The sequence below is a fragment of the Pholis gunnellus genome, assembly GCF_910591455.1.
Source record: "Pholis gunnellus genome assembly, chromosome: 21".
NCBI classification, from domain to species: Eukaryota; Metazoa; Chordata; class Actinopteri; order Perciformes; family Pholidae; genus Pholis; species Pholis gunnellus.
In genome coordinates, this window is record NC_136548.1 from 2085547 (window position 1) to 2113212 (window position 27666).

The following is a 27666-nucleotide window of genomic DNA, read 5'->3' on the forward strand; positions in this document are numbered from 1 at the left end:
TTTGTAATTTTGACCTGCTCTTGACTGACCACCAATTGCAATCCCAACTATGCTCCCAGCATGCCTACAAATCAAGGGAAATAACTCTTTGTGATTAACTACTCACAAGAGCAGTAAAAAAACACAAATAAAATCACAGACGATGAAAAGAAAATTAGAGGAATTAGAGGATTACCACGGCATGAAGGGGGGGGGGGGATATTTTTCTTTGCTTCTTACTATTGCTTCAACCATCTTTGGTTCAAATGGATATTTACAGAGAAAAGTCCACTATTTACCCCTCAATTATTGCTAATGGGAAATAAATGTGGAGCCTTCCTGCAGAGCTATCCAGATGCCCGAGTTCTGCATGTGGAAAAAGTTTCAGTCTGGAACGGCTCCGAAGTTTCAGGGGCCCAAAGCAAACTGTGGGACAAAAGACTGGCAGGGAGAGATGAATGAGAGTGGAGAGGAGATGAGAGACAAGTGCAAGGCGAAGGAAGGAATGAATGTACTGTATGTACAAATTGGTCATGAGAGATAAACTTTGAGGTGAGCATTTGGTGAAAGTCTGTAAGATTGACGACATGGGTAATAGAATGCTACTGACAGCTATATAGTTTAAATACCCAAACCTTTTATATTCTCTCCTGTGCCCTGCTTTGAGCTTCAGTGGTTTTCTGTCATTAAGATTGCTTTCTTGCTCAGATGGTGCGTTGTCGAGTATTTTGTTTTTTTAATGTTTTTTGCCTTGCTAGTAACATATATTGGTTTGTTCAGTTGGTCCAACACAAAAATGACATTCAAAATCTAGCCTGACACTCTAAAAACTAACTTCCACCAATTAAAAAGGCAGCATTACTGCCTTTAACATCGATTACATTTACATGCACATGTCATATTACATATTACATGTCATATTCGACTATTATTTGATATGGCTTATGTAAACAAACATCATATTCCGTTTGGATATTCTGAATTAGGCCTTATTTCAAATGGAGCATTTGGGATATTGGGATATTTGCTGATATTATTTGGGTTTTGGGAGCATTTTTTGGACATGTATACAGCACCTTAATAATATGCATCTCAATAGGTTTTTTTATGCCACTTTGCGACACACGGCCTCTTTCCTGTTTACGACCAGCTCTGTGCGTCGTACACAAACCAACTAGCCAATAGTTTGCAAAGCTGGTGTACAGATGCATGACCAAAAGAAAAACCCACATTTCTGGTGGGAAGGAGAAACACACCTACTTATAACCCTCATGAAGGACTTGGACATCAACAGATTTTGGGAGAAGGTGGTTGAAAAACACTATACAAATACTGTGGAACATTAGTGGAATATAAATTTTCATTAGCCATGTAAATAGCTTATTAGGAATATTGTCTATTTCGATATTGAATGAAAAAATGAATATTTGGTGCATGTCTACGTAGTCAGTTTCATAAACAATCACAGCCTACTCTTGCTTTATTCAGGACTGATGACTGACTGACATATTGTCAGTCGGGGCTTACCGTAGCTGCATGTACTTGCTGCTGAGACGGTTTCGGACTACAAAACAAGCACCCGGGAAGAGCGGCAGCAGATTTCCCACAGTGAAAATTAATGGTGGACATCATGTGATGTCATTACACCCAAAAATACTTTTTCCGATAGACTAACTCTGGTACGGTAGCGAACTGTCAATCCCAATGTAGCCCCGCCCTAAAGCATACTCAACTTTATGGTCTATGTGACTCTAAATGGACCATAATTTCACTCAGCAGAACCGAAGGTTGCCTCCTGGGCTGGTCCGAGGGCTGGGAGGCGGGGTTAAAGAAAACACTAGTGTGCATGGATGCTGAAGATTGCTAGAAATCTTGGTATTTCATTTGAATTCTACACTTAACAGTCAAACTTTTTTTGCTCATGCTCCACTGAGCCATTTCCCCAGGCATGAACAGGGACCCGCCTCCAATGCTGCATCTCTGTACAAAACCATACACTCCACCTGAGTAGATTTTGCTGTTAGTGAAACCAGCTATACTGCCTGTATGCCAAAGAATACCAAGCTTAGAATACCGCATGTCTCTGGTCTTGCCATGTTGTTCATGTACCAGAGTCAGACAGTATGCAGTGCTAGTTGGCCTACACTGATAGGCTACTATTCTTGAAAAGTCAAACAGGAGACACTGTTGCAGTTTGGCTGATAAAAACCTAGGCAACACTTGAACTATACTGCACTAGAACTAGTGACATTTCCCTCAACCTGATCTGTGCTTTGTTTAGTGCTAGCAAACATAGACAGTGAACATGCTAAACATCAGAATGTTAACATTACTAATGTGAGCAAGTTGCCTTACAACTCTAAGGCTCGAACCATGAAAAACTATGAAGGCCAGTTTCCCGTTTACACTGCTGTTTTAAGTCATATTCATTAATTTACCAGGAGATCTGAATTTCAGTTGATGCTGATTACAGAGTGATAAGGTAATGTTAGGTCACTGTTACTGTAGTAGATGAAAGCATTGCTGGAAAGCCTTCCAGTTACACATATAACATTTGATTATGTTTTGCTGCTCCGTGCCAAATGCAACCCATATTTTGAGAGTCAGAGTATATCTATGAGGTAGAAAACCTCCAAACTTGCCATTTAATTGCCGGCTGCCTTTTAACACCCTAAAGGCAAGATGAGTGATAACACCTTGGGGAGAGGAGGTTCAGCTGCCGGATGTTTTTAACCCATAGTATAATAGCTACCATGGAGAGTAAAAAACAAGACTAAGAGTCTGCTGCCATGCTAGCAGCTCTGTGAGGCTGTACTTGGACACAGTGCTTTTAAGCTAAATGTTAATGCTAGGTATGATGAAAATTAGATTATTACACAACTTTGTGCATATCTGATTCCCTGGCAGCCTTCCTGACAGATATGAGTGTTTGACTTAAGTGGTGTCTGGAGAGGCAGCTTGTGTCTCTGACTTCACCAGCTCAAGTGGGCGTTACATGAACAGATCTCTCTGTGCTGCCTCTCCACACAACAAGCCAGACCACATTGTCAAAAAATGAATTCTCAGAAATCCAATGTTTTTTTTGGGGTGGCTGGATGTCTTCCACGGCTCAGTGGCACTGGCGGAGTGCATATCCTTGCTCATATAACTGTGTCCACTTTTGGGCAGTTTTAGAATCCGTGTTATTCTAGCTTGATATAATTTAGAGAGGCCATGTATGGTTGCTTTTCCACAGCCTTTGGTTGAGACCGAGAATTGCTATTGTTATCAAATGCTGTGCAATGAATGTACTGGACTTGAGTAACTTTTACTCAAAACTTGCATTTGTATTTTGGTTACCCTCTGTCTGCAGTTTCTGATGAAGTAGACAAACACATGTTCTGAAATATGCACATTCTTTAAATGTTAACATAATAAAGATAAGGTGGATAGTTTAGTACACATATACGTGTCAATTTATATTGTTCTTCTCAATGTGTTCTAGTTTTCAAAATGCAAATTAAGTAAGAATGTTGAAATACCTCTACGTAATCATTCAGTACTTATAGTCTGTTTTTCTTCACTAGTTTATATTTTAATGGCCAGATTTCTTACGCGATTATTAAGAGCCATACCTTAATCATTATACCATCTTTTGACACTGCTTGATGTTAACTCTAGATATGGAAATGCTTAGGCTAGTCTTTATGAGTCTCCTCCACACTTGAATCTAAAGCACAATATGCCTCGTTGTTCTTGCTGAGATGAATGCTGTGGCATTGTGGGGGACTGTGTGGGCGTGGTCACACAAGACATTTATGTCAATTATAACGTAGACTGAGAGAAGAAATTGCATTTCTGACTCTGGAGTACTACCCTTGTTTTCTTGTCTTTCTGTGCCTTTGATTGCACAGCTGAGGGCTGTGTTTTTGTGAAAGAACGGCACAACATTCTAGGCTTTTCTCCTGATCTGACATCCTACACCAACCGCCGTCCCTGTGGGACACCTTAGGATCCCCTGAGAGTGGGAAGAGCCACCTGTTTCTGGAGGGAGGAGACTACAGTGAAGAAAAAAAGGCTGGAGAAGTTGTCGTGGTAAAACTCAGTCAAGAGTGGACAGAGCAGGCTGGGAGTACGTACGGAGGAATGTTTGGACTTTAGTAGTGTATACCAGCTCACCCTGAAATGAAACATAGATGAACGCTTGATTGAGAGGAGAGAAAGAGCAAAAGAAAAGAAAGTCTCACAGAGAGGGTTGAGCAATAGAAGACTGACAGTAGGGTGAGGAAGGCACAAAAAAAAGGTGAGCAGAGCTGCTTATGTGTTGCGAGTCAGAGGATCTGCTGGGAGAGTACAGACTGGAGCACCATCAGTGAGTTCATTCAAACTGTTCCTCCTGCTGAAACCCACCTGGAACAACCAGAACAGCTGTGCGCCAAGCAAATAAAGTGAATAAGCGTCTTCGCACTAGTGCGGAAACACACTCAGAACAGGTGGGCAAGTTGCTACATTGCCAAACAGGTGAAGTCTGCAAAGCCACAGAGTGAATAGACTTGAGGACTGATGTCTTCTAGGCGCCATCAGCGTTGCCACTCCCTCTCTGATGACTCTGAGGAAGCCAATGGAAACAATGCAGATCCTGGACCAGAACCAGAACCTGAAGAACTTGATTGGGATAGCTATAGCACCACACTGGAGCACAGATTAGCAGCTGTGGGTAACTCTTGCTAACTTATACTAGTATCTACATACTGTATATTTCTGAGAAGCAAAAATTAATTGTACCAGTAGAGCTAAAGCTCAATTGGTCTTTTAACAGCAGATGTTTTGATTAAGGCAAAGCAGAGGTGTTAATAATTAACGATGGTTCTGTTTTAGTGTCTCTGTAAGCCAGGATAGTGTGACCCAAGCAGCTAAATGGAATACAGCCATCATTAATTTAGTTATTTTCTACACCGGAAAGATCATGAGATCGGTCCGTGTGTGCGTCCATGAGTGAGTGTGTGTGCACCTTTGTGTCTGTCCACGGCTAATCTCTCATTCTGCTGCAGCAAACTGCATCATATTTTGGGTGGCCAATTATGGCTTCGGGCTCCTGGACCTCGTGGTTGTGATGACTCACACTTTGTCAAAACACCTTCTATTGCCTGTTTTATAGTGCCATTGAACGCCTGCTGACTCCTAAATGGTAATGGTAAATAGACTGTACTTGTATAGCGCTTTTCTAGTCTTTTCGACCACTCAAAGTGCTTTCACACTACTTGTCATCATTCACCCATTCACACCCATCAGTTGTCACTGATGGCAAGTGACAACTGCCTATCAGATTCTATCACATTCACGCACCGTAGGCACAGCTACGGTGCGTGAATGGGGTTAAGTGTCTTGCTCAAGGACACATCGACATGGACTAGCCGCCACCTTCACCACTCCTAGGGACTGCTAGTGATGCCACAGCTCAGTGCATCTCCGCCGACCCCCATCTGCTACTCTGCGCTCACAGTGGAGGGATAACAGCTAACGGAACTATACCAGTGCACACACTCCTGTACCTAGCCGCGACTCAGCCGCTGCTACGCGGACGGCTTGATGAGTTTGATTTTGTTTTGTCCAGACGGGGGGCTAGCCAGTTGTAGGTTGTAGGTTGTATTCAATCACACAAAACCGCAGTGGTCGTTGCAGACACACAAGCACGAGCTGCCGGCCTGGCAGCTCGTGCTTCAACAAAGCAAGAAGAAGCTCCGATAACAACACACACAGAGGGAGAGAGAGACTTCACTCTCTACTCAGGTAGACATTACACCACAATGTCTTTAGTTCATATTTGTGTGCACGTGTCCTTTGTGTGTTGAAGCTAAGATTGATCTTCTTGTCATACCTGCCAGCAACTGCTCAGCTATCACCAGGTGAAAGTGATAAAGGTACAAATAACTTGACACAAAGATGAAAAGGATGTGGAGGTTTCAGAAAAGGCAGGGAAATAGCTCAAACCAAGTGCTGTTGTGGAAATAAAAGCAGATGGAAATGTGGTCGTCTGATCATTTCACAAATGCCCAGTTATTTGGGTATGCTGTTAGCTCACTCCAAATGCCTTGCCTATGAAGACTGGTCCTTAAGAAAGTAACAGTAACCAGAGAAGGTTCTCACAATCAGCTCTTTTCACTCCTGTTATGGATGGCAATTGACTAAGTCATCTGGTGTTTGGTAGAACTTGCTTATCAAGTCATACTATACGTCACTGTGTTGCCTCTTCAGCTGTGATCTATTAAGGCAACTGCAAACTAACTAAGGGAAGGTTTATTCTAGCTTGAGGGAGGATAAGTTTCATCTTGTGCGGTAAGATCCTCTTTGTATGAACAAATTGTCTCTATCATTGCTTCAGACGCTTTTATTCAGCGAATCCCTTGAGATTAATGTTTTATCCCTCAGCCTTTTACTTATTTTGACAAAAGAAATGTCACTCTTCCTTTCACTGTTAGGTTTGTCTACCCACTAAAACTAGCGTATATTTACAGGTTGGTTATAGTCATGTTAGGATAATTCAGTCAGGAACGCTTGCAACAAATGGAAATACAGTTAAACCTGGCGCCTATGGCTCCGCTCTTTGAATGCTCCCCGGGTTAGCCAGCAGCTACCGAGCACCAACCCCCAAGGGTTTACAGGAATGAGCCAGAAGTACATTTCTGTAACAGCGTTGGTGTAGAATGAATCAGTGAGGAGGGATATTTAAATAAACCTCCTTGAAGTGAGAGTGGGCTGTGATTGGTGATTCAATCGGCTGGCTGTCGGCTGGTTACAGCTGCATGAACTAACGCGATGCTTCATATGTTCATGTTGGTTTTTTGTGCTTTAAAAAGATGACAAGCTAATTATTGATATTTTGTCAATGGGAATTACTCCATCAAGAATTTGTAAATTGTCAAAAGAAAAGGGTTTAAGGATGGAATTATCTTTTCTAAGCTTGTGATAGAAATCTAACAAAAGCCCCAGTAAGCAGGTGCTCTATACTGGGCTCCAGATTCACAGCAGAACATCTGGATAAAGAATCACGAATGATAATATGTCCACCACAAATGAATTTCTGACAACCCAAAATCTGAAATATATGGTGCATGAAATTAAGAAAAATAATTAGGAAAAAAAGCCAAATGTATGAAGTACTGTTTGACATCAGCAGATGTAGATCTAACTCTCTTTGTGTTTGTTTACTTCCAGGAGCAGGAGAGTGCCCAGGCATCCGAGCAGCGCTGCGTCCAGCTAGAGAAGGCCCAGCGCGAGCTGGAGCGGCAGCTGTCAAGCCTGTCAGACCGTCTGGAGGAAGAGGAGGTCTGCTCAGCCCAGCTGGCCCTCCACAGGGACAGACTGGAGGCGGAGTGCAGCAGCCTCAGGAGAGACCTGGATGATCTGGAGAGCACCCTGACTGTGGCCACGTGCGATAAACAGGTAGAACATTGTGTGAACCTCGCCACAGGATAGGCTCCTGGCCGATGGTTGCTACTGTTGTTGCTAGTTATGTCAATGTACATTTAAAACCACAAATCATTTGGAATTAAAACGAAATTACCTATTTAAGGTTTTGGAAAACATAGTGGTTAGGGTTAAAATAAGTATGTAAGTTATGTAACAAAAGTACGGTGGTTTCACGCTACTACGGCCAGTAGAGGTTGACCTTGTCTTCTTATTTGTATCGGTGATCAACCAGGTAAATAGATGATAAAGACCTTCTGAACATACTAGGTGTAGAAGGCCCCTCCTAACACATATCTATGAGGCTGAGAACTGCTGATAACACCCATTCAATCGGATGATAACATCTGAAGCTGTTTATCTCAACTCTATAAATCAAAGTAGGTCAGCACTGTATTCAAATGTGGATAGTCAATCACATGACAACATTTGAATTTCTTTTGAGCCATAAACTTTCTTTCTTTAGTGAATTTTTTACGGCTACAAAAAGCAGGTGGTCTTTTCTTTCACAAACCTGAAGCTTGCAGACATTATTGCTTTAAGCAGGTCAGTTAAGGTGTGTTCACACCAAACGCGATGAACGCGATGAACGCGGCGCGATTACATACAAAGTCTATGTACAGACGCGATGGACGCGATGGCGCGATAGCGCGGCGCGTTTGGCGCATTTGACGCATCAAACGCGCCAAACGCAGAAGTTGAAATATTTGAACTTCTGCGAAAAAATCGTGTGACGCTCCAGCGCGATAGCCAATCAGCGTTGAGTTGCTCTCCCCGTCATCAGTGAAGTCCTGCCGTTGCTAAATCCCAAAAAATGGAGGACAAGCTGATAGTCGCGGTTTGTGGCATCCCTGAGCTCTATGATACGTCCTCATATCTGTACCGCGAACGTTTGAGGGACTTCCACAACAAGTACAAAGCCGCAATTGTCCTTATTCCTTTCATGGTTGATTGCGGAAAGAAATAACGGAAAGAAATAACGGAAAGAAATAACAGAAAGAAATAACGGAAAGAAATAACGGAAAGAAATAACGGAAAGAAATAGCGGACAGTTGGCTTCCAGGTCGATAAGCCACGCCCCCTTTCTGGCGCGTCCATCGCGATGCACGCAAATTAACACAAATAGTCCCCGGCGATGCCGGCGGCGATGCCGGCGGCGCTATGGGCGCGATGGATGCGATGAACGCGATTCGCGCCGCGTTCATCGCGTTTGGTGTGAACTCACCTTTACACATTAAGCTCCAGCTGACCAGCCTTTTCTCATGTTGTTGCAATATTGGTGCACAATGAAGTAGTTTATGTTTGAGCGATGTGTTTCCAATAAAGTTTTGCTGATTCCACTCCTGGTCGATCAGTATAAGGATAAGTCTGACATTGACATCAACACTGCAGCTAGCTTAGGACAGAGCCAAGCTAGCTGCTTCCCCCGTTTCCAGTCTTTATGTTAATGAACCCTAGGCCTATTTTTAGCCCTGTGCTCGAAAATGTCCTACCCTTACGCAAAGGGGCTTATCTCGCTAACTACAAGGTCTATTTGAATAATTTAAATGGCAAAATAACACAAATAAATGTGAGCTTTGTTAAGATGTGTACATATCATTGTATATGTTACTGGTAAATGCTGGACGAATGTTACACACAGCTCAAATTGAAAATGTTCAGGTTCGACATTTCTTTTTAACCTAAAAAGCACTTTTATTGATTTGAAATGATGCAGAAGCTGGCCTAAACTCTCCCAAATCATATCACAACATGTCAGCAGTCCTTTTAAATAATAAATTGGCTTTGATAAAGTGAAGTATGCCTGAGAAATCAAGGTCAGCTGAGGTCAGCCAACGTCAATTCTGATTTTGGAAGTAGCACAAACAGCTGTTTTATTGGACTTTTATATACTATATAACTATATATTTCACTTCTTTTATCACTAATAGTGTTGATCCTATCTAATACAGCCGTTTGGCATAATTTTGAGAGCTTTGGCTGTATAAAAACCTGTAAAATATGGCTCATTTTCGTCAGAATTTGAGTTTTACGTAATGTATTTGAACCTTACTAAAACCTGTGATTGGCCGATTTGCACATGTGACATAAGATTTGAACCTGAAGAGTGTGAGGAGTGTATGATGCGATCTTCGAGTTGTTTGACAGAATTTTAAGCCAATAAAATAACCGAAAACTGTGATCCGCCCCCATGGGTCAAACCCATTGGCCCAAAACTGAAATAGGTCAAATGTTAGTTACCCTAAGTTAGACTGATCCCAATTTCTTCAGGAAACAGTTCAGAGCTTAGGACAGAGCCAAGCTAGCTGCTTCCCCCGCCACAGGATGTTAATAGAACAGTAGGACCCGGGGAAATATGCCTTTGTTTACATCAAAACAGCACAAAGGTAAGGAGTTTATGAAATATTAGCGTTGAAGCGGTTTGTTGTTCTGGTGCTTGTTTGCTCACAGCTCTGTGGTGGTTTCACTTAGATAAATAGTGAAGATATCTTTGGATTCAGTGTGTTATTGGCGTGTCTTCTGCTATTTCGGTTTTCCGTGTTAGCATTTAGCTTCTTCTTATTAGCGCCTACTGGAGTGTGTGGTCGGCTCAGCAATGGCGAAAAAAGAGGGATATTGTGGACATTCTTTTAGTTGTTTATTTGAGTTTGTGTAGAATTGTGTTTGGAGTGTGTACACTGGCTTGCAGGATAGGGTTGAACAGAATCTCTTCGTTAATTTGGTATATAGCGTGTATGAAGCATTAATAATATTTTTGTATGAAAAGTCCATTCTACGACATTTGGAACAGAGCCTCAGAGCAGAATTGAGACCTTTTGGGCGTTCTCGGGTAAGCTGCCATATTTAGCATAGAGACATTCAAGAATGGTATCAATCTTCTCATCTAACTAGGCAAGGAAGCTAATAAGCTAATATTCAAAATTCTCAAAGTTTTCCTTCACATCAAACTGTTGCAAATTGGGAAAAGATTAACTGAAACAATCAGGTTTCCCTCTAAGGGTTTGAAGTACTTTTACGTAGTTAAGTGGATCAGAAAACAACTAGTGCTTCCGTTTCACAAGGAAGTCAAAATGTGTGTGGTTGAAGCTTGAGTGAAGTGAATAAGTAGTGTAGAAGATGGACATCTTCTTGCTGCAGACTGAGGTAACATTTTGCACACTGGCAACTTTGGTAAATAATAGTTATAATGAAAATAAAGAACATTTCAAACACTTGTGTATTGCTCTGTACAAACACTTAACAAACCCTTTCCCAAAAGGTAACAGGTCACAATAGGTTTAAAACGGAAGGCAGGCTTTTTTTTTTTACAGCTGCAGCTTTTCAATTGCACTCATCATAGTGTGACTGACTCGCACAAGTTTGTGTCTCTGAAGACCAGAGACTTTGTGAGGGCTTTGTAACTGTCAGTCAATTTCTGTCCTTGACCGAGTCACTGAACCCCAAGTTGCTACCCTTGTACTTCACAGCAGCCCACCGATCCTATGCTTAGGATGGGTTAAATGCAGAGGTCAAATTCAATGTATGTGCCTTCATACATAAATAAAGTTTAAGTCCATCAATTTGTTTTGAACCATAGACTAGAGATGGACATCTGCTCTACTGGCTGGCTGCAGAATATGTCATAAAACCCACCTCCTTCATGCTAGCGGATGGGACATGGGCCAAACAAAAAAATCTAAGTACATGTTGAATAAATATTAACCAAAGTTTGTTTCTGTCATTTAGGTAGTTCTTATTAATCTGATGTATGTTTAGGTGTAACATTTTAATTGATTCTCTGATGCTATTAAAAAGGGGGTGTGGTTTCATGATTGACGACTCTGACAGCTGCTCTGAGTAAAGTAAGTGATGTGGAGAAAACTTCACCTTTCCATAACCATGATTATCTGTTTCAAACATAAAGATCAGTGTAATGATTTAATTTGTATAAAATACTTTATATACAGTCTATGGTTCATACATCACCACGTCATTGACGCTAGCTTAGCAACATCTTCCCTGACGGTAAAGTTAGCCTGCGCTGTTGGACCACCGTGGGTTCATATCCACATGCAGACACAAACAGCTATGATACATTGTCCGTCTGATAATCTAAACAAAGAACACGTTTTCTTGCAGCTTTCTAAAGTGAGCAGCAATAGAGTTTACCATATTTTGGTGTGATCAAGGAGTTGATCGCAAACAGTGTTAGTTAGCTAGTGTGCTATCTAGTTGAAAAGATGTCTACTTCGCAACAGGCACACCCAAGGCTAACATTATTTTACAATCGTTGTAATTGTACAAATTTATTGTGACGGCTTGGCACACACATAAACCGTTGCCCTAAAGTAAAGCCCTATGAACTACAAAAGGTAGTGGAGCAGGGAACCCTAGACCCTAAATTTCCCCTCGCGGGATTAATAAAGTAACTCTCTATCTCTCTACTCAGTTTGACCTATATCTGTGTTATACATTTCAAGTCACAGTTAAATGCCTTCTTGTTTGATAGTTCCAGCTTGAACTCTTGAAGGAGGACTTTTTTCATGCTGTGAGCTGTCTCTTCTGTGTAGACACTAAAAGCACTTCTCCGTTACCCCACCTCACCAAACCCCTTTATCTGCTTCATTGAGGTGTCTTAAAGGATTAAGATGCTATCTTTGTTCAGGAATGCCACAAGAATGTACTGTACTCACAACACTGCAGATTGTGATAAAGAGAAAATGCACACTGATTAATTTGACCTGGGTCATCGTCTTAAAGGTTCTACTTACGGGATTCAGAACTATTTGAAATGTAAATATACAGCGGTGTAATGTCTACCTGAGAGGAGAATGAAGTCGTTGTGATCCGAGCCTCTCTGTGCCTTGTTGACATAGGGTGTGCTGGCCTTGTGCATTTTAGTACATCTCTTTGTTGTGCCTCATGGGCTAGTTGATGGCCGCTCTGCACTGCGCTCATTCATCAGTTACGGTTGATAATATCATCCCGACTAACACCGTCTACGCAGAACCATATAGCGCCTGGTTCCTCCTCAGGGAAACACTGTTAGCTGTGTGCGCAGGGATTGGATGCTGTTTACACTGTGCGTGCTATTAGCACTGCTAGCCGCTAGCCGCCATCTCAACTGTCAGCATGTTGAGAGCCGTGCGGAGGCAATAGACATGCTCTAAATTCCATATTAAGCACCTTTAAGGACTTGATCCTCTGGCTTCATGAAGGTTTTCTTGGCTAATTGCTCTCCCACATGGTGAAGTGTGAGAGGACTCCTTCATAGTGGATGCAACAAGACCAGACCTGTGTGATGAGTTGACACAGGGCTTTGAAAAAAATGACATGACAGTGTGTAATATTTGTGGTATGCTGTCATAATAGTCATTATGACTGAACATGATGTGTTTGAGCCGAAGCATTGAAGTTTAGAGCAGAATTCACTTATCTGTCCATTCTGAAATGTATTGTAAAACAAAATGACACCACAATATATCTCTCATCCAGTCTGCTGAGTCACATTTGCAGTTCAGTAACAGAGCCAGGATTTGACATGCAAATAAAGCTTTCATGTCCATAAGAGAGAGGGAAAAATAATGATGTCTGTTTCGGTCATGTAAGGAGATAAAGCAAAGTCAGAGACTGCAGATGGAAACCGCTGTGGTCACAAGCCATCGTGGCTGCTTGCCCAAGAGGAAAACATTCATAACCACAGAAAGAAGAGGTAGATTAGAACAGAATCTTGTAGATAAAGACAAATGTTATACTTAGCATGATGCTTTTTGTGATTGGTTTGATGATTCAGACTATCAATTGTCTAATAATATATGAAGTCACAGGAATTATATATTTCTTAAAGTGTATTTTTTGTTTCTGACAGTTCTCTCTCTTTTCAGTCAACAGACAGTGAGGTAAGGAGGCTGATGGAAAAGCTTTTTCAAAAGGACGAGGTTGTGCAGAAGCTCCAGCAGGAGAAAGACCATCTGGTGGAGCTCAGCCAGGTGAGAGCACAGTGAGTGTTGTAAAGGTTCTGGGTAGGATATTAGTGTTTTAGTGATACAGTTTTGAAGCAATTCAATTGGATCTGGAGGACATCAGAGAGACAGATAAAAAATGAATGGTCAAAAATGAAGCAGCAGAGGCTGAGATAGTTTGACTTCTAGTCTTTCAGGTAGGTCAAGATACAGGAACACTGGATTCTACATTTCCTATAGTGGAAAAAAAACCCTGATGAAATCATGAGGGTTATTAATACGTTTCTAAGATGACAGGAATGACATTAGAGGTGTCCAGTGGAGTTTTCTTATAAACATTCAGTGTTTCTCACCACACACTGTACATTAAAGTCTAACAAATCTGTTATTGCAAAAAACGCATTTTGTCCTCATAAAACATCTGCTAAGCAGACTTAAAAAAATATTTGAATCATGCACATACTACACATGTGCAAGCACAATACAACATACCTGGACCCACCTGTAAAACCCATAGAATGTACTTGTATATAAGAAGTGGACGTAGTCATCGTGACGTCACCCATTGGTTTGTGGACTGACGTTTTGAAGCCTCGAGTTCGAGTGATAATCGCGCAACACAATGAATCGATAATGAAATTTGTTGCCAACTCTTTTAATAATCGATTTTTATCGATTCGTTGTTGCAGCCCTACTCATAAAAATGTGCTCCCCATCACACACACAGCACTCGCCACTTTGAAAAGTAAAGCAGATGCTTGGAAATCTAAAGAAGTCTTAACCCTCAATACCCTCATCATACTCTATGGCAGAAATGATGTATCCATCCAACAGTAGCAGTCTCCATTATTATGTAATCTGTGGGAGCAATTTAGCATCAGGCCTCCTTATCTTCCTGTTTGTTGAACATGTTTTAGATTATGGATTTAGTCTGGACTACAAAGGGAAGCTTGTAAAAAGATGAATTGACTTAGAATACGATCTAGTAACTTCAGGCACAGAGTCACTGGTGTTCCAATGCTTTTGTTCCCAGTTGATGGGAAGGAGAGAAAATGTCTGATCCATTAGATCAAACTGGGGATTACTTCTAACATTTTCTTTGCAACCAAACAACTGTCGTTCCGAGCACCAATGTGGCAAACAGATGGAGGTGAGGCAACGCTATGGTGCATCAGTGATTAAGGGACACATGTGCAGCCCAGGCTCAAACATCTTGTTTCACCCCAAAAGCAGGCCATTGAGGACCTGCAGAGTGAAGAGGAGGAGGTGAACCTGCTGACCAAAGACAAAACCAAGCTACTGATGCAAGCTGAAGATGTAAGTTCATATTTACTACATTGCTATGCACAATATTAATTGTTCCTATTTTTTCTCCACTAATTAATATGTTTATGTTACCAATGGATCAAGTTCCTACAGTATGTGCAACGTGAAAGGGAAGGGCCCCTAGTGACCCACTATGAGGGGCCAAGCTAGCAGGCATGAGGACTCATAGGTGTTTTACAAAAGCAGGGTTTTATTTTCAGAAAACTATTTACAAAATATGAAACAAAGTTTTGGTCCCATTACAGAGGTCAACCAAACAGACCTTCACTCAGACTATGCTGATGTAACATACAGACTAAACCAGGAGGCATGCTTTTCTTAGGTTTTGACACTAATCAGACGCCGCACAAATTTAAATTAGAATGACTAACTTATCTAAAGACAAACATTCTTCACATCAGTTTATTTAAGAAAACGTCAGCATACGACCAGTATTAATCTGATCTAACCTTTGCATCCAACAGAAGAACACATGCTGCTCACATTGAATACTGTAGTAATATTAAGGTCATGATCCAACTATTTGTCTATAATATTAAGGAATGGAAATTTAAAGTTATTGGTTACTTAATTGTAACCCAGTCAGCCAAGCAAGTCAACCTTGGCAAATCTGTAGAAACATATGCATAAAGTTCAGTTCAGTATATTAAACAGTTAAAATACTCCTCAAGTGTAATAAATGGTCAGTAAAAAAGATATTGATTACTGGCACAAAATATCAGGGGATAAGATCCACTATACTACAGTTGAACCCTACTTCCAACTAAACCTTTAGTAGCTGTGTTGCATTATGATTGTATTTTGCATCTTGTCCTTCATGTTACGTTGTCCATGTTCAGCTGGAGTACCAGCTGGAGCAGGAGCGCCGTCAGCGTGGTGATTTAGAGAAGAGCAGGAGGAAGCTGGAGGGTGACACCAGATCTACACAGGAGAGTCTGGGAGAGATGGAGAAGAACAGGAGTGGACTGGAAGATCTCATCAAAAGGTCAAAGATATGCACACTCACATCATAGATTTTACACTATGTGAAAAAATCAAATGTCTTTATTGTGTTGCATAACAAAATGGGGCGGCAAAAGAAAAGAACATGACATCCAGCTAAACTACTATTAGTGCCGACACAACAAAATCTATCTCTGAAGCTGAAATTAAATTGTGGTATTGGCCGATGTGAAATCTATTGTTAGCTAGAGATTGCAGTATTGGTCGGTCCACTGCTTTGGTCCAGACTGAAATATCGTAACTATGGGATGGATTTCCACTAGATTTTGTACACTCATTTATGTCATGGAGGAGAAGTTCTGAAGAATTTGCTGATCACCGGACTTTGCAGGTTTATACAGATATCAATGGTTCCCAAACGGGATTCTCTGACTTTTTATAGTGCACCACCATGAGGTCGGCATTTTTTGGTTTTAGTGAAGTATCTTTACAACTAATTTGGTTCAGACATTTATGTTCCCCTCAGGATGAACTGTAAGCACTTTGGTGGTACTAACCTTTTCATCATTAGGTCAAAATACCAGCAAAACTAATTAGCCTAACATGCTAATGTGCTAAATTACCATGGTGACCTGCTAAACATCAGCATGTCAGCATTGTCATTGTACTGTTAGCATGCTGGTATTAGCATTTAACTCAAGCTGCACTCCATTGTCTAAGTGCAGCTCACAGAGCTGCTAGCATGGCTGTAGACTCCCAGTCTCCCTTTTCTCTTTGAAATTCTTTGCTATTAAATGATAACAGATTGTAAACATGAGCCTGCTGTGTACGGTTTACTCAGCCACATTACTGGATGTCTTTTTTTTCAACGTTCAGATCGTTATTATTCTGTGGAATTCTCTATAACTTGTAATCAGTCATGACGTGATAAAAGAAAGACGAGTAACGAATACCCTCCAGTCAGTGATCATAAGGGAAAACACCAACAGAAACACTGACATTTTCAGGTAGACATTTATGCCAACTATGATCTAGGCTTTAAAGTTACCCCATAAAAAGTCATATCAGCCTATAAAAAAAACACAGTGAAATGATTTATTTATTTTATGATTTACTCTCGTACTAGAGCACATGCATGTGACAACAGGTCTAACCCACAGCCCCCTGAAATCTGAGCTGCTGTGTCAACCTCGGAGAGAGACAAAGTGATAGACTTCAAAACGTTCTTGACATTGTGATATGATGCGCCTGTCCTGGGGGAGAAGGGCTGGAGTGTGAGGCTGTTATATGTAATATACCTGCTCCAGAGTCCAGTTTCTCCACTTTGAATGTACGAACCCCCCGGCATTCAATAACATCATAACGTGTTGCAATCCGCCCTCAGTAATATGAGAGCGGATGGAATCATTCATTGTACTTTACCTTGCAGCAACAATCAACCGAAGACAAGAACCAACAGACACACACACACACACACACACACACACACAGACACACACACACACACATACACATTAAGCACACTGAGCCCTGAACAATTCCATCTCCAATATGAAGTTTAAACTTGTTTTCCTTGGCATTAATATTTGCATTTCACAGTGAGCTTTAATAACCTTGTTGCTAAGGCGCTGTGTTTTACAAACAGTCAATAGAGAATATGAAGTCTGTCACTCAGTTTGACTCAGCTCCAAACTCAAGGAAGCTTTATTCACATTATGTTTTGATTATAAAGCATTTTACAGATGCATATACAGTATGATGCAATGAATACATAAATAATTGTGATGTGCTGTACATGAAATGAAACATCTTACTGTTACTAATGACACTTTAAACAGAATAAAGTGCACACATAAAAGCATCCTGCATTATTTGGTTTATCGCATAAATGTGATTTCGCTTTTTTGTATTTTGCACAACATCACTGACAGTGTGTCACTACCTGTGAGAAACTATTGTATCTCTTTAGTCGCGTCGCAGCCATTACAGAACATTTAAAGAAATGGAAATACTGTATCTCTTACTTTTGGGGGAGATTTGGGAAAATGAAATCATTTCAGGCATTCTTGAAGAAATCAGAGTTTCATCTCCAACTCTTCTATATTCCTCTTTCTAACCATTGCTCTCTATAGTGAGCCACCTGGAGACAACAAGAGCTGTGATAGGTCAGCTTGGGTTGCTTATGTTTTCGCCTACAAGTTTATGATGTGGGAGATTGTTGAGAGAGAAGATGACATCTGGCATATCGAGGAAAGGCTCTCCTTTTCAGTATCACACATTCAGCAAAGCCACCTCTTGCGCACGATGCCCCCAATTTCGGGGCTCTCGGGCTCAGAGGGGGTAGCATATACCGTCAATTTACATATCGAGAGCTAAAAAAATGCATGTATACATGTTATATACCAGATTAAACAGCAACATCTGGGCAACACTATCATGTAAGTCACCTTTTACACACTCCAAACCCAACTATACACAACTAATATAAGTAACTAGAAGATGTACCACAATATCACGTATTTGTCGCCACGAGTCTGCGAGCTATGCACTCCGCTTCGATTTTCCATCTCAAAGCTTTTAAAGCTAACCAGCTGGCTGGCTTCCAGCTGTTCAGAGTGGACACAGAGCTCTCCGGCAAATCGAAAGGTGGAGGAATCTGTTTCTACTCCAACAGTGGCTGGTGCAACGATGTGACAGTGATTCTACAGCACTATTCTCCTGATCTGGAATCTTTTATCATGAACTGCAAACCCCTCTACTCCCCCCATGAGTTCGCTTCATTCATACTGGTCGGTGTTTACATGCTGCTGCAGGTTAACGTGCAGGAGGCAGACCAACCCGGACTCTTTAGTTATTGTCCTTGGTCACTTTAACAAAGGAAACCTCAGCCATGAACTCCCCAAATACAGACAGTCTATTAAATGCCCTACCAGAGAGGAGAACATTCTGGACCACTGTTACACCAAAATCAGCGGGGCTTATCACGCTGTCCCTCGTGCTGCACTGGGACTCTCTGACCACGTCATGGTCCATCTGATCCCTGCATACAGGCATAAACTAAAGCTCTGTAAACCTGTGGTGAGGAAATTAAAGAAGTGGACCAGTGAAGCTCTGGAGGATCTTCGGGCGTGCTTAGACTGTACAGACTGGGATGTTTTCAGGACTGCTACCAACAGTCTGGATGAGTACACAGAGGCTGTGACTTCATATATCAGCTTCTGTGAGGACAGCTGTGTTCCATCAAGCACCAGGGTGAGTTATAACAACGACAAACCCTGGTATAAAGCAGAACTCAGACAGCTAAGGCTGCACAAGGATCAGGCATTTAGGAGTGGGGACAAGGACTTGTATAAAGAGTCAAAATACAGGTTTAGTAAGGCGGTGAGAGACGCTAAATGACAGTACTCTGAGAAACTGCAACACCAGCTCAAGTGACTCTGCTTCTGTCTGGAGAGGCCTCAGACAGATCACCAACTACAAGCCAAAAGCCTCACACTCCATGAATGACCTCCGCCTGGCAGACGAGCTGAACGAGTTCTACTATCGCTTTGATGGACAATGGGACAATCCTGACTCCATCCCCCACAGCTCCATCAACCAGCCCCAGACCAGGCCCCCCTCCCCCAGCCCAGCAGGGGCCAATGCCTCTGTATCACCCATCCCAATTTTGTCGTGTAGACAAGTAAACGAATTGAGTTCGAGGCGTTTACTTAGATTCAAGCAATAGTTTTATTTATCACAGAGATATTAGCCGAGCAGTTAAACGTGCACGGTCCTAACAGTTCCTCTCCGATTGAGAGCAACGTGAAAAGGCGCTTGGACACGGCAACGCGGTAAGTTTTGTAGGTTCTCCTTAGAGGAGCCTATTGGTCAAAGTCAAGGTGCAGACGGGATCGATTTTAGCAGAGCGACGTCCTGGTTGGAGCACTGAGCATATCCGCTCACACTGGCTCTCGTCCGGGATCCTCCTTCGATGCGTCTTCAGTGTGTGTGTATGTTGTGAAAGCCTAGCCTAACAGGCTCCAAAGTGTGACGTCTACGTTTTGCTATCCCAAGCTGTGGTACGTACTGTTCTCAGCTGGCAGTTTACTCCAAGATTTGATATCAGTGTATAGTTGCCCAAGCGTGTCCTTCAGAGTTACAGTTTTCTCATTCCTTTGTACAGGCGAGTGCTAGAGCGCCCCGCCTGGAGTTTTAAACCCTTCATAACCTGTAACTCGCAACTCCGCTAATTAGCACATAACGCTCTGATTAAGTGTATTTACATAACACTTCTGTCTGGAGAGGCCTCAGACAGATCATCAACTACAAGCCAAAAGCCTCACACTCCATGAATGACCTCCGCCTGGCAGACGAGCTGAACGAGTTCTACTATCGCTTTGATGGACAATGGGACAGTCCTGACTCCATCCCCCACAGCTCCATCAACCAGCCCCAGACCAGGTCCCCCTCCCCCAGCCCAGCAGGGGCCAATGCCTCTGTATCACCCATCCCAGTGTCCCCCCCACCCCCCTCCCCAGTGACGACTCTCTCTATTCTGGAGAGAGACGTCAACAGGCTCTGTCTCACCCTCCACCCTGAAGCATTGTTCTGATCAGCTGTCTCCGGTGTTTACAGACATCTTCAACACCTCCCTGGAGACATGCCACGTACCAGCCTGCTTCAAGGCCTCCACCATCATCCCCGTCCCCAAAAAACCAAGGATCACAGGACTCAATGACTACAGGCCCGTCGCCCTGACCTCTGTGGTCATGAAGTCTTTTGAGCGCCTTGTCCTGTCCCACCTTAAAACCCTCACTGACCCACTCCTGGACCCCCTGCAGTTCGCCTACAGAGCCAACAGGTCTGTAGATGACGCAGTCAACTTGGCCCTTCATCCTCCAGCATCTGGACTCCCCAGGAACCTACGTCAGGATTCTGTTTGTGGACTTCAGCTCTGCCTTCAACACCATCATCCCATCTTTGCTGCATGACAAGCTCTCCCAGCTGCACATACCCGACTCCACCTGCAAGTGGATCACAGACTTCCTGTCTGACAGGAAGCAGCACGTCAAGCTGGGAAAGCTGAAGCGAGCAAGAAAGATTGTAGCCGACCCCTCTCACCCTGGACAAAAACTGTTCGTGCCCCTCCCATCTGGCAGGAGGCTGCGGTCCATCAGCACCAGAACCTCACGCCACATGAACAGCTTCTTCCCATCCGCAGTCGGGCTCATTAACAGAGCCCGGGACCCCCACTGACTCTGTCATCCCCAGGACAAATTCCTAACGGTCACTCCCTTGCATCCCTTGTATTACACTCAACACTTTTACAATACCATCTCACTTGTTTATAGTCCTGTTATCTGTTCGTTGGTGCACTTTATTTTATATCTTACTTTATTTTATATCTCTCTGTACATTTGAATATGTTTCTACTTGCACTGATTGTTGTTGATTGTTAAATGTTATGCACCTCCCGTCATGTCAAATTCCTTGTATGTTCAACATACCATGGCAATAAACGGTTCTGATTCTGTTTCTTTCTGAAGGAAGGACCTGGAGATCAGCAGTACCAGCTCCAAGCTGGAAGCAGAAGAGGACCTCAACATTGGACTGCAGAGAAAGAACAAGGAGCAGCAGGTCAGTCCTTTTCACCTGTGTTCATGTACATTATGGTACAGTAAACATAGTATCTAGTGTGTGTATTACTCCGGCTGAGCTCGCCGCCAAAGTACTTTGGGCGTGGCCAAAAGAAACAAGGACGCCAGCCAGGCACAGAAGGTAAAATGGAGGAGACACTAATCTTGTCTGACTTCCCTGAAACTGTACAACACAAGTTTGCTCCGGTATCGAAATGTTGGGAGATAAGCCCTGTCTTTAAAGCACGTCTTCAGCTAAGTGAGTGCCACGTGTGCTAGCAGGGCTAGAGCTAGCTCATGCTTCTTAATGCCGGACAGATGCATCCTCATTGCTGGCAACAACAAAATGATGTAGTCTGGCTACAAAACTCTGCCTACTTTGCTCTGTCCTCTGTGACCTCCCAGAACATGTTGTCAGATGTGCAGAAAACCAAGCATCTAGTGCAACGCAAATTGCGTTGTGTCTGAAAGGGCCTTTAGTCTGTCTTCCTATATCTCCTGTCTCTGGAACCCAAAGTCTATTGAGTCCTGCTAACATAATAACATTTTCAAAAAGATGCAGAATATGCATAGTTCAGGTTTTTAAAGGGCTCAGTAATTTCCTAAAACAGTTGGGCAACAAATGATACAAAGACAGGAGAAGTGCATTTGTTGGGGCTCTATGGAACAAAGGAAGAAGATATATCAGGCTTTGGATACACACGCAATACTTGTAAAGACTCATTGTTGTTATTTTACTGAACTGTTTATTGAATGCACAAAGTCCTTCCCTTTTTGTTTGTTGGTCATCTATTCGCAATGGTATGTGCCTTCCATCTGCAGCCTCTAATTTAAGAGATGTGAACATTTTCAATGAGCTGTGCCGTTACATACGTCACATCCAATACCGGTACCTTGATGAAATCTTTCTCAATCTGCAGCTGGCTTTCAAGATTAATCAGTCCAATCCATCAGGAGCACAGGAGCACTGATACTTATGTCTGGAGGATATATTGGACACACTTTCATGGTAAAAAACACAAAAGTAACACATATAGAGACATTGCAAGAGATTTGTAGGTGTTTCCCCCTTAAAACACTTAAACAGAAAGGAATAACGAATCGGTATCTATAACATTTCATTGGAGGGGCAATCAAGCTTGGTTTCCTAAAAAGACATGCAGGGATGTCAGCTGTAGCTTATGGTAGAGAGATGCATTCCTGCCTTTCAACAGCTCTGCTGGGCTTCACAGTCCCATGCCTGTCTGGAGATGGTTCATACCTGCTACACCCAAGCTGATAACTATCTCCTGCTTCCCTCTGATGGAGTTACTAGGAGCAGTTGGGGTTAGCTGCAGTCAGCAGCCATTCCTTTTGCTTTTACAGTTGATAAAACTCTGAACATCTTCAGGACTGTGGTTGTTTCTTTTTTTTTACTTGGAAGTTTCTACCTCAAAGGATGTGGTGTCAGCATTATACGACTGAAACAAAATCATGGAACAGGGGACATGTTTAGTGTGTTTTAGTGTTAATTCTAATTTGGAGTTTAGTGATGGAGAGGACTGCTGTCTGTTAATTGGGATACTTTTGCAGTTCCATGAAGTCTGTGAGCTTACAAGAGACAAAGAGAATAGTCTAAATTGAAGCAGCAGAGAATATAGTGACTTTTAGACCCAAGTATGAGTCAAGTTCCTAAAACACTGCAATGTACAGAGAAATAAACCCTTTACTTACCTTTCACTTGATCCCTTCTGTTTGTTATTGTGTTTCTTGTTCTTAAATCCACATCGTTGAAATCAGCTTAATATTCAGCCATGATATTGAAAATGTTTTTAGGCACTCTGACAACTGACAGCTTCTCTCTCCAACTCTCACTCATGTTGTCTCCTGGCAACAAGTCACATGACACAATAACAAACAGGAAGCGAAGGTAAGGACAACTATTTAATTTCTCTCTAGGGTGCTTTTTATAATGTTGTCACTTATAATAACAATCTGAGTCAGTGGCTGAAAAAAGCCCTTTTAGTGGACGTACATCGACGGTGAGCAGTTGACCTGAGTGATTACAATACAGCCCGTTTAGCGGCTGACGTCTGCTGCGTTCTCCCTCAATACTGGAACCTACTTCAGAAATGATTGTCCCCATTAGTCACTCAGACACAAACACATGGTGTCCAGGTTAAAAATGACCAAAGCCACCCTTTCATTTTTCCCTTCCTGACATCATAGTTGGGAAAGCTCCTCCACAGCAACAGTTGACATCGTACAACTGTTTGCACTGGCTGTTCTCATGAGGAGTGAATTTATGTGGCGTTTTCTCCACCACCCATTGCAGTAGTGGCCACAGATTATAAACAAGTCATTTTTGGAGTGTGCAGTGGAAAATCACTGCAATGACCGCCTGCCATTTAAAGCTCCATCTTCACGATTAGACTTTTGAACAGCCTTGTAGCACATAATCGCTGTATAATTTAGATGAGAAGAGCATTACTTGTTTGGATTGTATTGATGTCAGTTCAGTATTTACTCAAGTGTTTAGTCTGTACAGAGCCCTGCAGAGACTGTAAAGTTTATACTGAGGGTTTTCAGATAGAATCTAACTAGTCTGAGAGCTTTATGTCACTGGAGCATGTTACGGATAATGTGTTGTGTCTGTCACTCCGATGGAGCGAATGAGATGAGAGGCTGCTGCGAGTGAGAGTGAGTGGGGCATAGACAGTGGTTTCAAAGTTCAGGTGGTGCTTCTTCCCTCTGCTGTTGCCTCAGGGATCCTGATGTTTCCTCCAGAGGTTTGGAAGAGGAAAAATAAAGAGTGCCTTTGTCTCTGATTCTGTAGCTTTGGCATTCTCCCTATCTCACAATGAGACCATTATATGTGTCTCTCTGTGTGCCTGTATGTTCTGGACTTTTCTGCAGGTGGACAGGCAGCCCAGTTGACTCTTCTGTCACCCACTCACTTTTGGTTGTGACGTAAAGGTCACATGAATACGTCCACAAACTCGAGTGGAATCAAAGAGATAGCTTTGTCCATCTGTAATGATGAAGCCGCCTCCCCCTCCCCAGTGTTCTGTAATTTAAAGCAGTTGGCTTGAAGGGAATGTATTGGGGGTCGCAGGCCTGCAGGCCTGATATCTTAGTGGTTTTATTACATGGCTGTAAAGCAGTCAGCCCCAGTGCTGTAAAGGGTCATCATTATCTCAGAGGATAAAGCTCAGTCTTGCCCTGCGGTCTGTTTGCTTTATACCAGATGTTTTACCGGAGGTGTTAGAAGACTTCTACTTTCTCCCCAAACAGTTGGAGGTGAATGGAATTTTGTTGGTGGTGCTCACGGCAATGAATCCAGCAGCAGATGATCCATCAATAGCTTTTGTAGGGACTATTTCTTTGATAGGGAGTTGCCTTTAAATTCTCTGTAATCAGGATGAATTTGACATTAAAACTGGATTCCATTTGATATTAGCACAACAAGCTGTAATCACAACACTTACATTAACATATATTAAAGCACACAATATCTCTACAGACAAAATGTTATTCAGTAACCAGCACATTTTACATTTTATGTCCTGTACTTAATCACCACCCTACAATAGAAATGTGTAGGAATGAGTGAACTTATACTTGGACTGAATTCTTAAAGGTACCGTGTGTATCATTTAGGAGGATCTATTTGCAGAAGTCCTATATGATATTAATAAGCATGTTGTCATTAGTGCATAATCACCTGAAAATAAGAATCAGGTCTTTGTTACCTTAGAATGTGCCGTTTATATCCACATATGGAGCGGCTCCTCTTCACGGAGCTGGTCGCTATGGTTCTACGGAAGCCCTGAACGGACAAATCAAACACTGGCTCTAGACAGAGCCTATTGCATTTATCATGTTTCCACGTCGGCCATTTCCTTGGCACACGGTTGGCACACGGGAGAAGTTTCAGATGGTTGCAATCTGCAACCTCATTGCTAGATGCCACCAAGTCCTACAATAGAAAAATGTTCCGACGACCTGCTCTACCTCTGAGCCACAGCCACTGGAAGCAGGGGAACTGTTATTATATTTGTTTTAGGGGTAGCTGCCTGCTGAAATTCCACTAGAGAGAGCCAGGCTGGCTGTTTCCTCCTGCTTCCATCTTTATGCTAAGCTAAAGCTAATTGCCTCTGACTCCAGCACCGTACTTAATGCACAGAAATGAGAGTGATATCAATCTTCTCATCTAACAGCGTGTCTACTCTGAAATTGTTTCAGCCACATTTTTCAGTTCTCCGCCTCACAAAACAGACATGCTTCTAATTTGATCAAATCAGCTCAAATCGTTTGTGCGATACGCTTCTAAACATGAAACAAGAAGTCTTTTCTTCCGTTTTTCGAGTCCAGCTACAGTGATTCTGTGTTGGGCTGCATTCAATACTTGAACCTGACCGCATCCTGTAAACACAGTGTAGCTCTAAGAAAAAATCAAATATACAGAGTTCCCAAAACAGTGAGCCCTCCACACAGTACTGGACCCTAACCATCAGAATCACAGCACTGACAGATACACCCCCTGGCTTTTTTATGGTGCTCAATACTCTCCCTGAATGACCAAATTTCCTCTGGGCTCTCTGTTGCTGTTTTCACACTCATCTGTGTGCAATGTGCTACAGTGACCTCGGAGGACACTGGGATCTGTAACAAATCAGGGAGTGTACTGTAATGATGAATTTCCTGCAGTTGATTTTTAAAAACTTTTGAAGACAATGTAACACTTGACTTCCAGCAATATAGTCCAGCATGCTGCCAGGTCATGTATATCTCATTCAAAGATCCTTTTCTCTTTTGTACAACCATCAGGCATCATTTGTAATACCACTGATTTGACCTGCATCATCATCACCCACAGCATAAGGCTTTGACCGGGTCAGCAGGACCTGTCATCACCCGGCCAATCAAACAACCATAACTTTTACTGTTGGAAGCTGTACTCTGCCATCTGAAGGCATTTAAGATGAACAAAGCAGCAGATTCCAGCCAGTCACAGGGACCTGAAGAATGTGAGCATGTGTGGACAGTATGGTGGACCAACATTAGCAGGGGGTCTGTAAGGCTGTGTCTGGTGCAGAGGCCGGGCTTTGAATTGTTTGGCTCTTGTTTTCCCTCCAAATGACATGGGGGGGGGGGGGGGGGGGGGGGGGGAGATCTCACAGGATATAACTGCCCACGGTGCTGAATAACCCCTCAGACACAAGTGAGGAGACATCAGCTATGAGGCCACATCTGATTGCAATTTATGGACGAATACTATATTTTCAGAGTACAGAGGAAAAATAGAAAGCAGAAACTTTAAGCACTTAAAATTATGGAGATTAAACCCTGCAACCATTCTCAGCAATGGTGGGCTAATCATTCCATCAGTGCTCCTCAATAGAAAGCTATGTGGATCATTTCATTGAGAAAAATTCACAACATCAATATATAGCCTCTTTCTGCCATAGAGTTGTCCAAATTGTGTTAATCCATACAGTCTGGCTCAGACATCTTAACACTGTTAGTACACTATGTTTTCTACAATTGTATTAGAGCCATAATATTTATTTTGAGGCTGTGGAAAGTAGGACTTTAACAAGAAACAGATATATGAGTGGGAAACTGAGAGAAAAAAGGCTGTGCATGCACAAGGGGGTGTGGACAGCAAAAATGCCGCAGGGGATCAACAGTGAAGCTGTGTGTGTGAGTGTGTGAGGGATTGTGTGTGTGTGGGACAGTCAGTCAGTCGGGCTGCTGCTGCCTCACCATGGCTGTTCTCTCTGCAGAGGTCCTACGTTGGCATGTGAGTTTTTATTCCACTTTTTATGTCTCTCTGTCTGTGCTTCACATTTAAAAATACTGTGGATATATACTGTCAGGCTACGACATTCCCGACCCCACTTTTGGGACATTTAGACAAGCTCCCCTGGCATTAACAAGGAATCAAAGAAGGTACAACTGCAGGATGATTGCCTGTCCGTGTGTGTTCATTTTGTCCTTAGTATGTGATACTGTTATGTTTGGGGAGCTTTGGGAGCCGTGTAGCCGTTGAGTGGCTTTCACCACATCACTAGGTGTTGTTGCTGTGAATGGCCCTGGGCTACATGCCATGTCAGACACACTTCCTAACATAGATAGACGCTGCAGATAGTGCAGAACATGACACAACTTGGAAGGGTGCTGCCATGTCGGGAAACGCGGCTTTGGCACGAGATTAGTGGAACGGAAATGTACTGTGATGATTTATTAATGTTAGATTTTTCTCATTGTTTTGATGGTTGGAGAACAATCAGATTAATATTAGGAGCATTTAAAACATATCAGGCTATGCTATTACTATAACTATCAAGTAAATGTAGTACATGAGGAAATGTACTTAGTTGCATTCACCACTGATGCAACAGTACTTTGAGTATGGTAACCACCACCAG

At 42.5% G+C, this 27666-nt stretch overlaps 1 protein-coding gene across 1 annotated transcript in view; it reads left to right on the top strand.

Annotated features, from left to right (window-relative positions):
* Positions 1–334: 334 nt before the first annotated feature.
* The window catches only part of LOC306713205 (uncharacterized protein MYH16), a gene marked incomplete at its 5' end in the record, with an annotated part of 47046 nt that continues 19714 nt past the window's right edge, over positions 335–27666 (top strand). The window contains 6 exons of the mRNA XM_079182854.1: positions 335–490; positions 7174–7401; positions 13290–13394; positions 14598–14684; positions 15533–15678; positions 21164–21254. Of these exons, the coding sequence (XP_079038980.1) occupies positions 335–490; positions 7174–7401; positions 13290–13394; positions 14598–14684; positions 15533–15678; positions 21164–21254 (813 nt within the window). The remainder of the gene's footprint in view (positions 491–7173; positions 7402–13289; positions 13395–14597; positions 14685–15532; positions 15679–21163; positions 21255–27666) is intronic.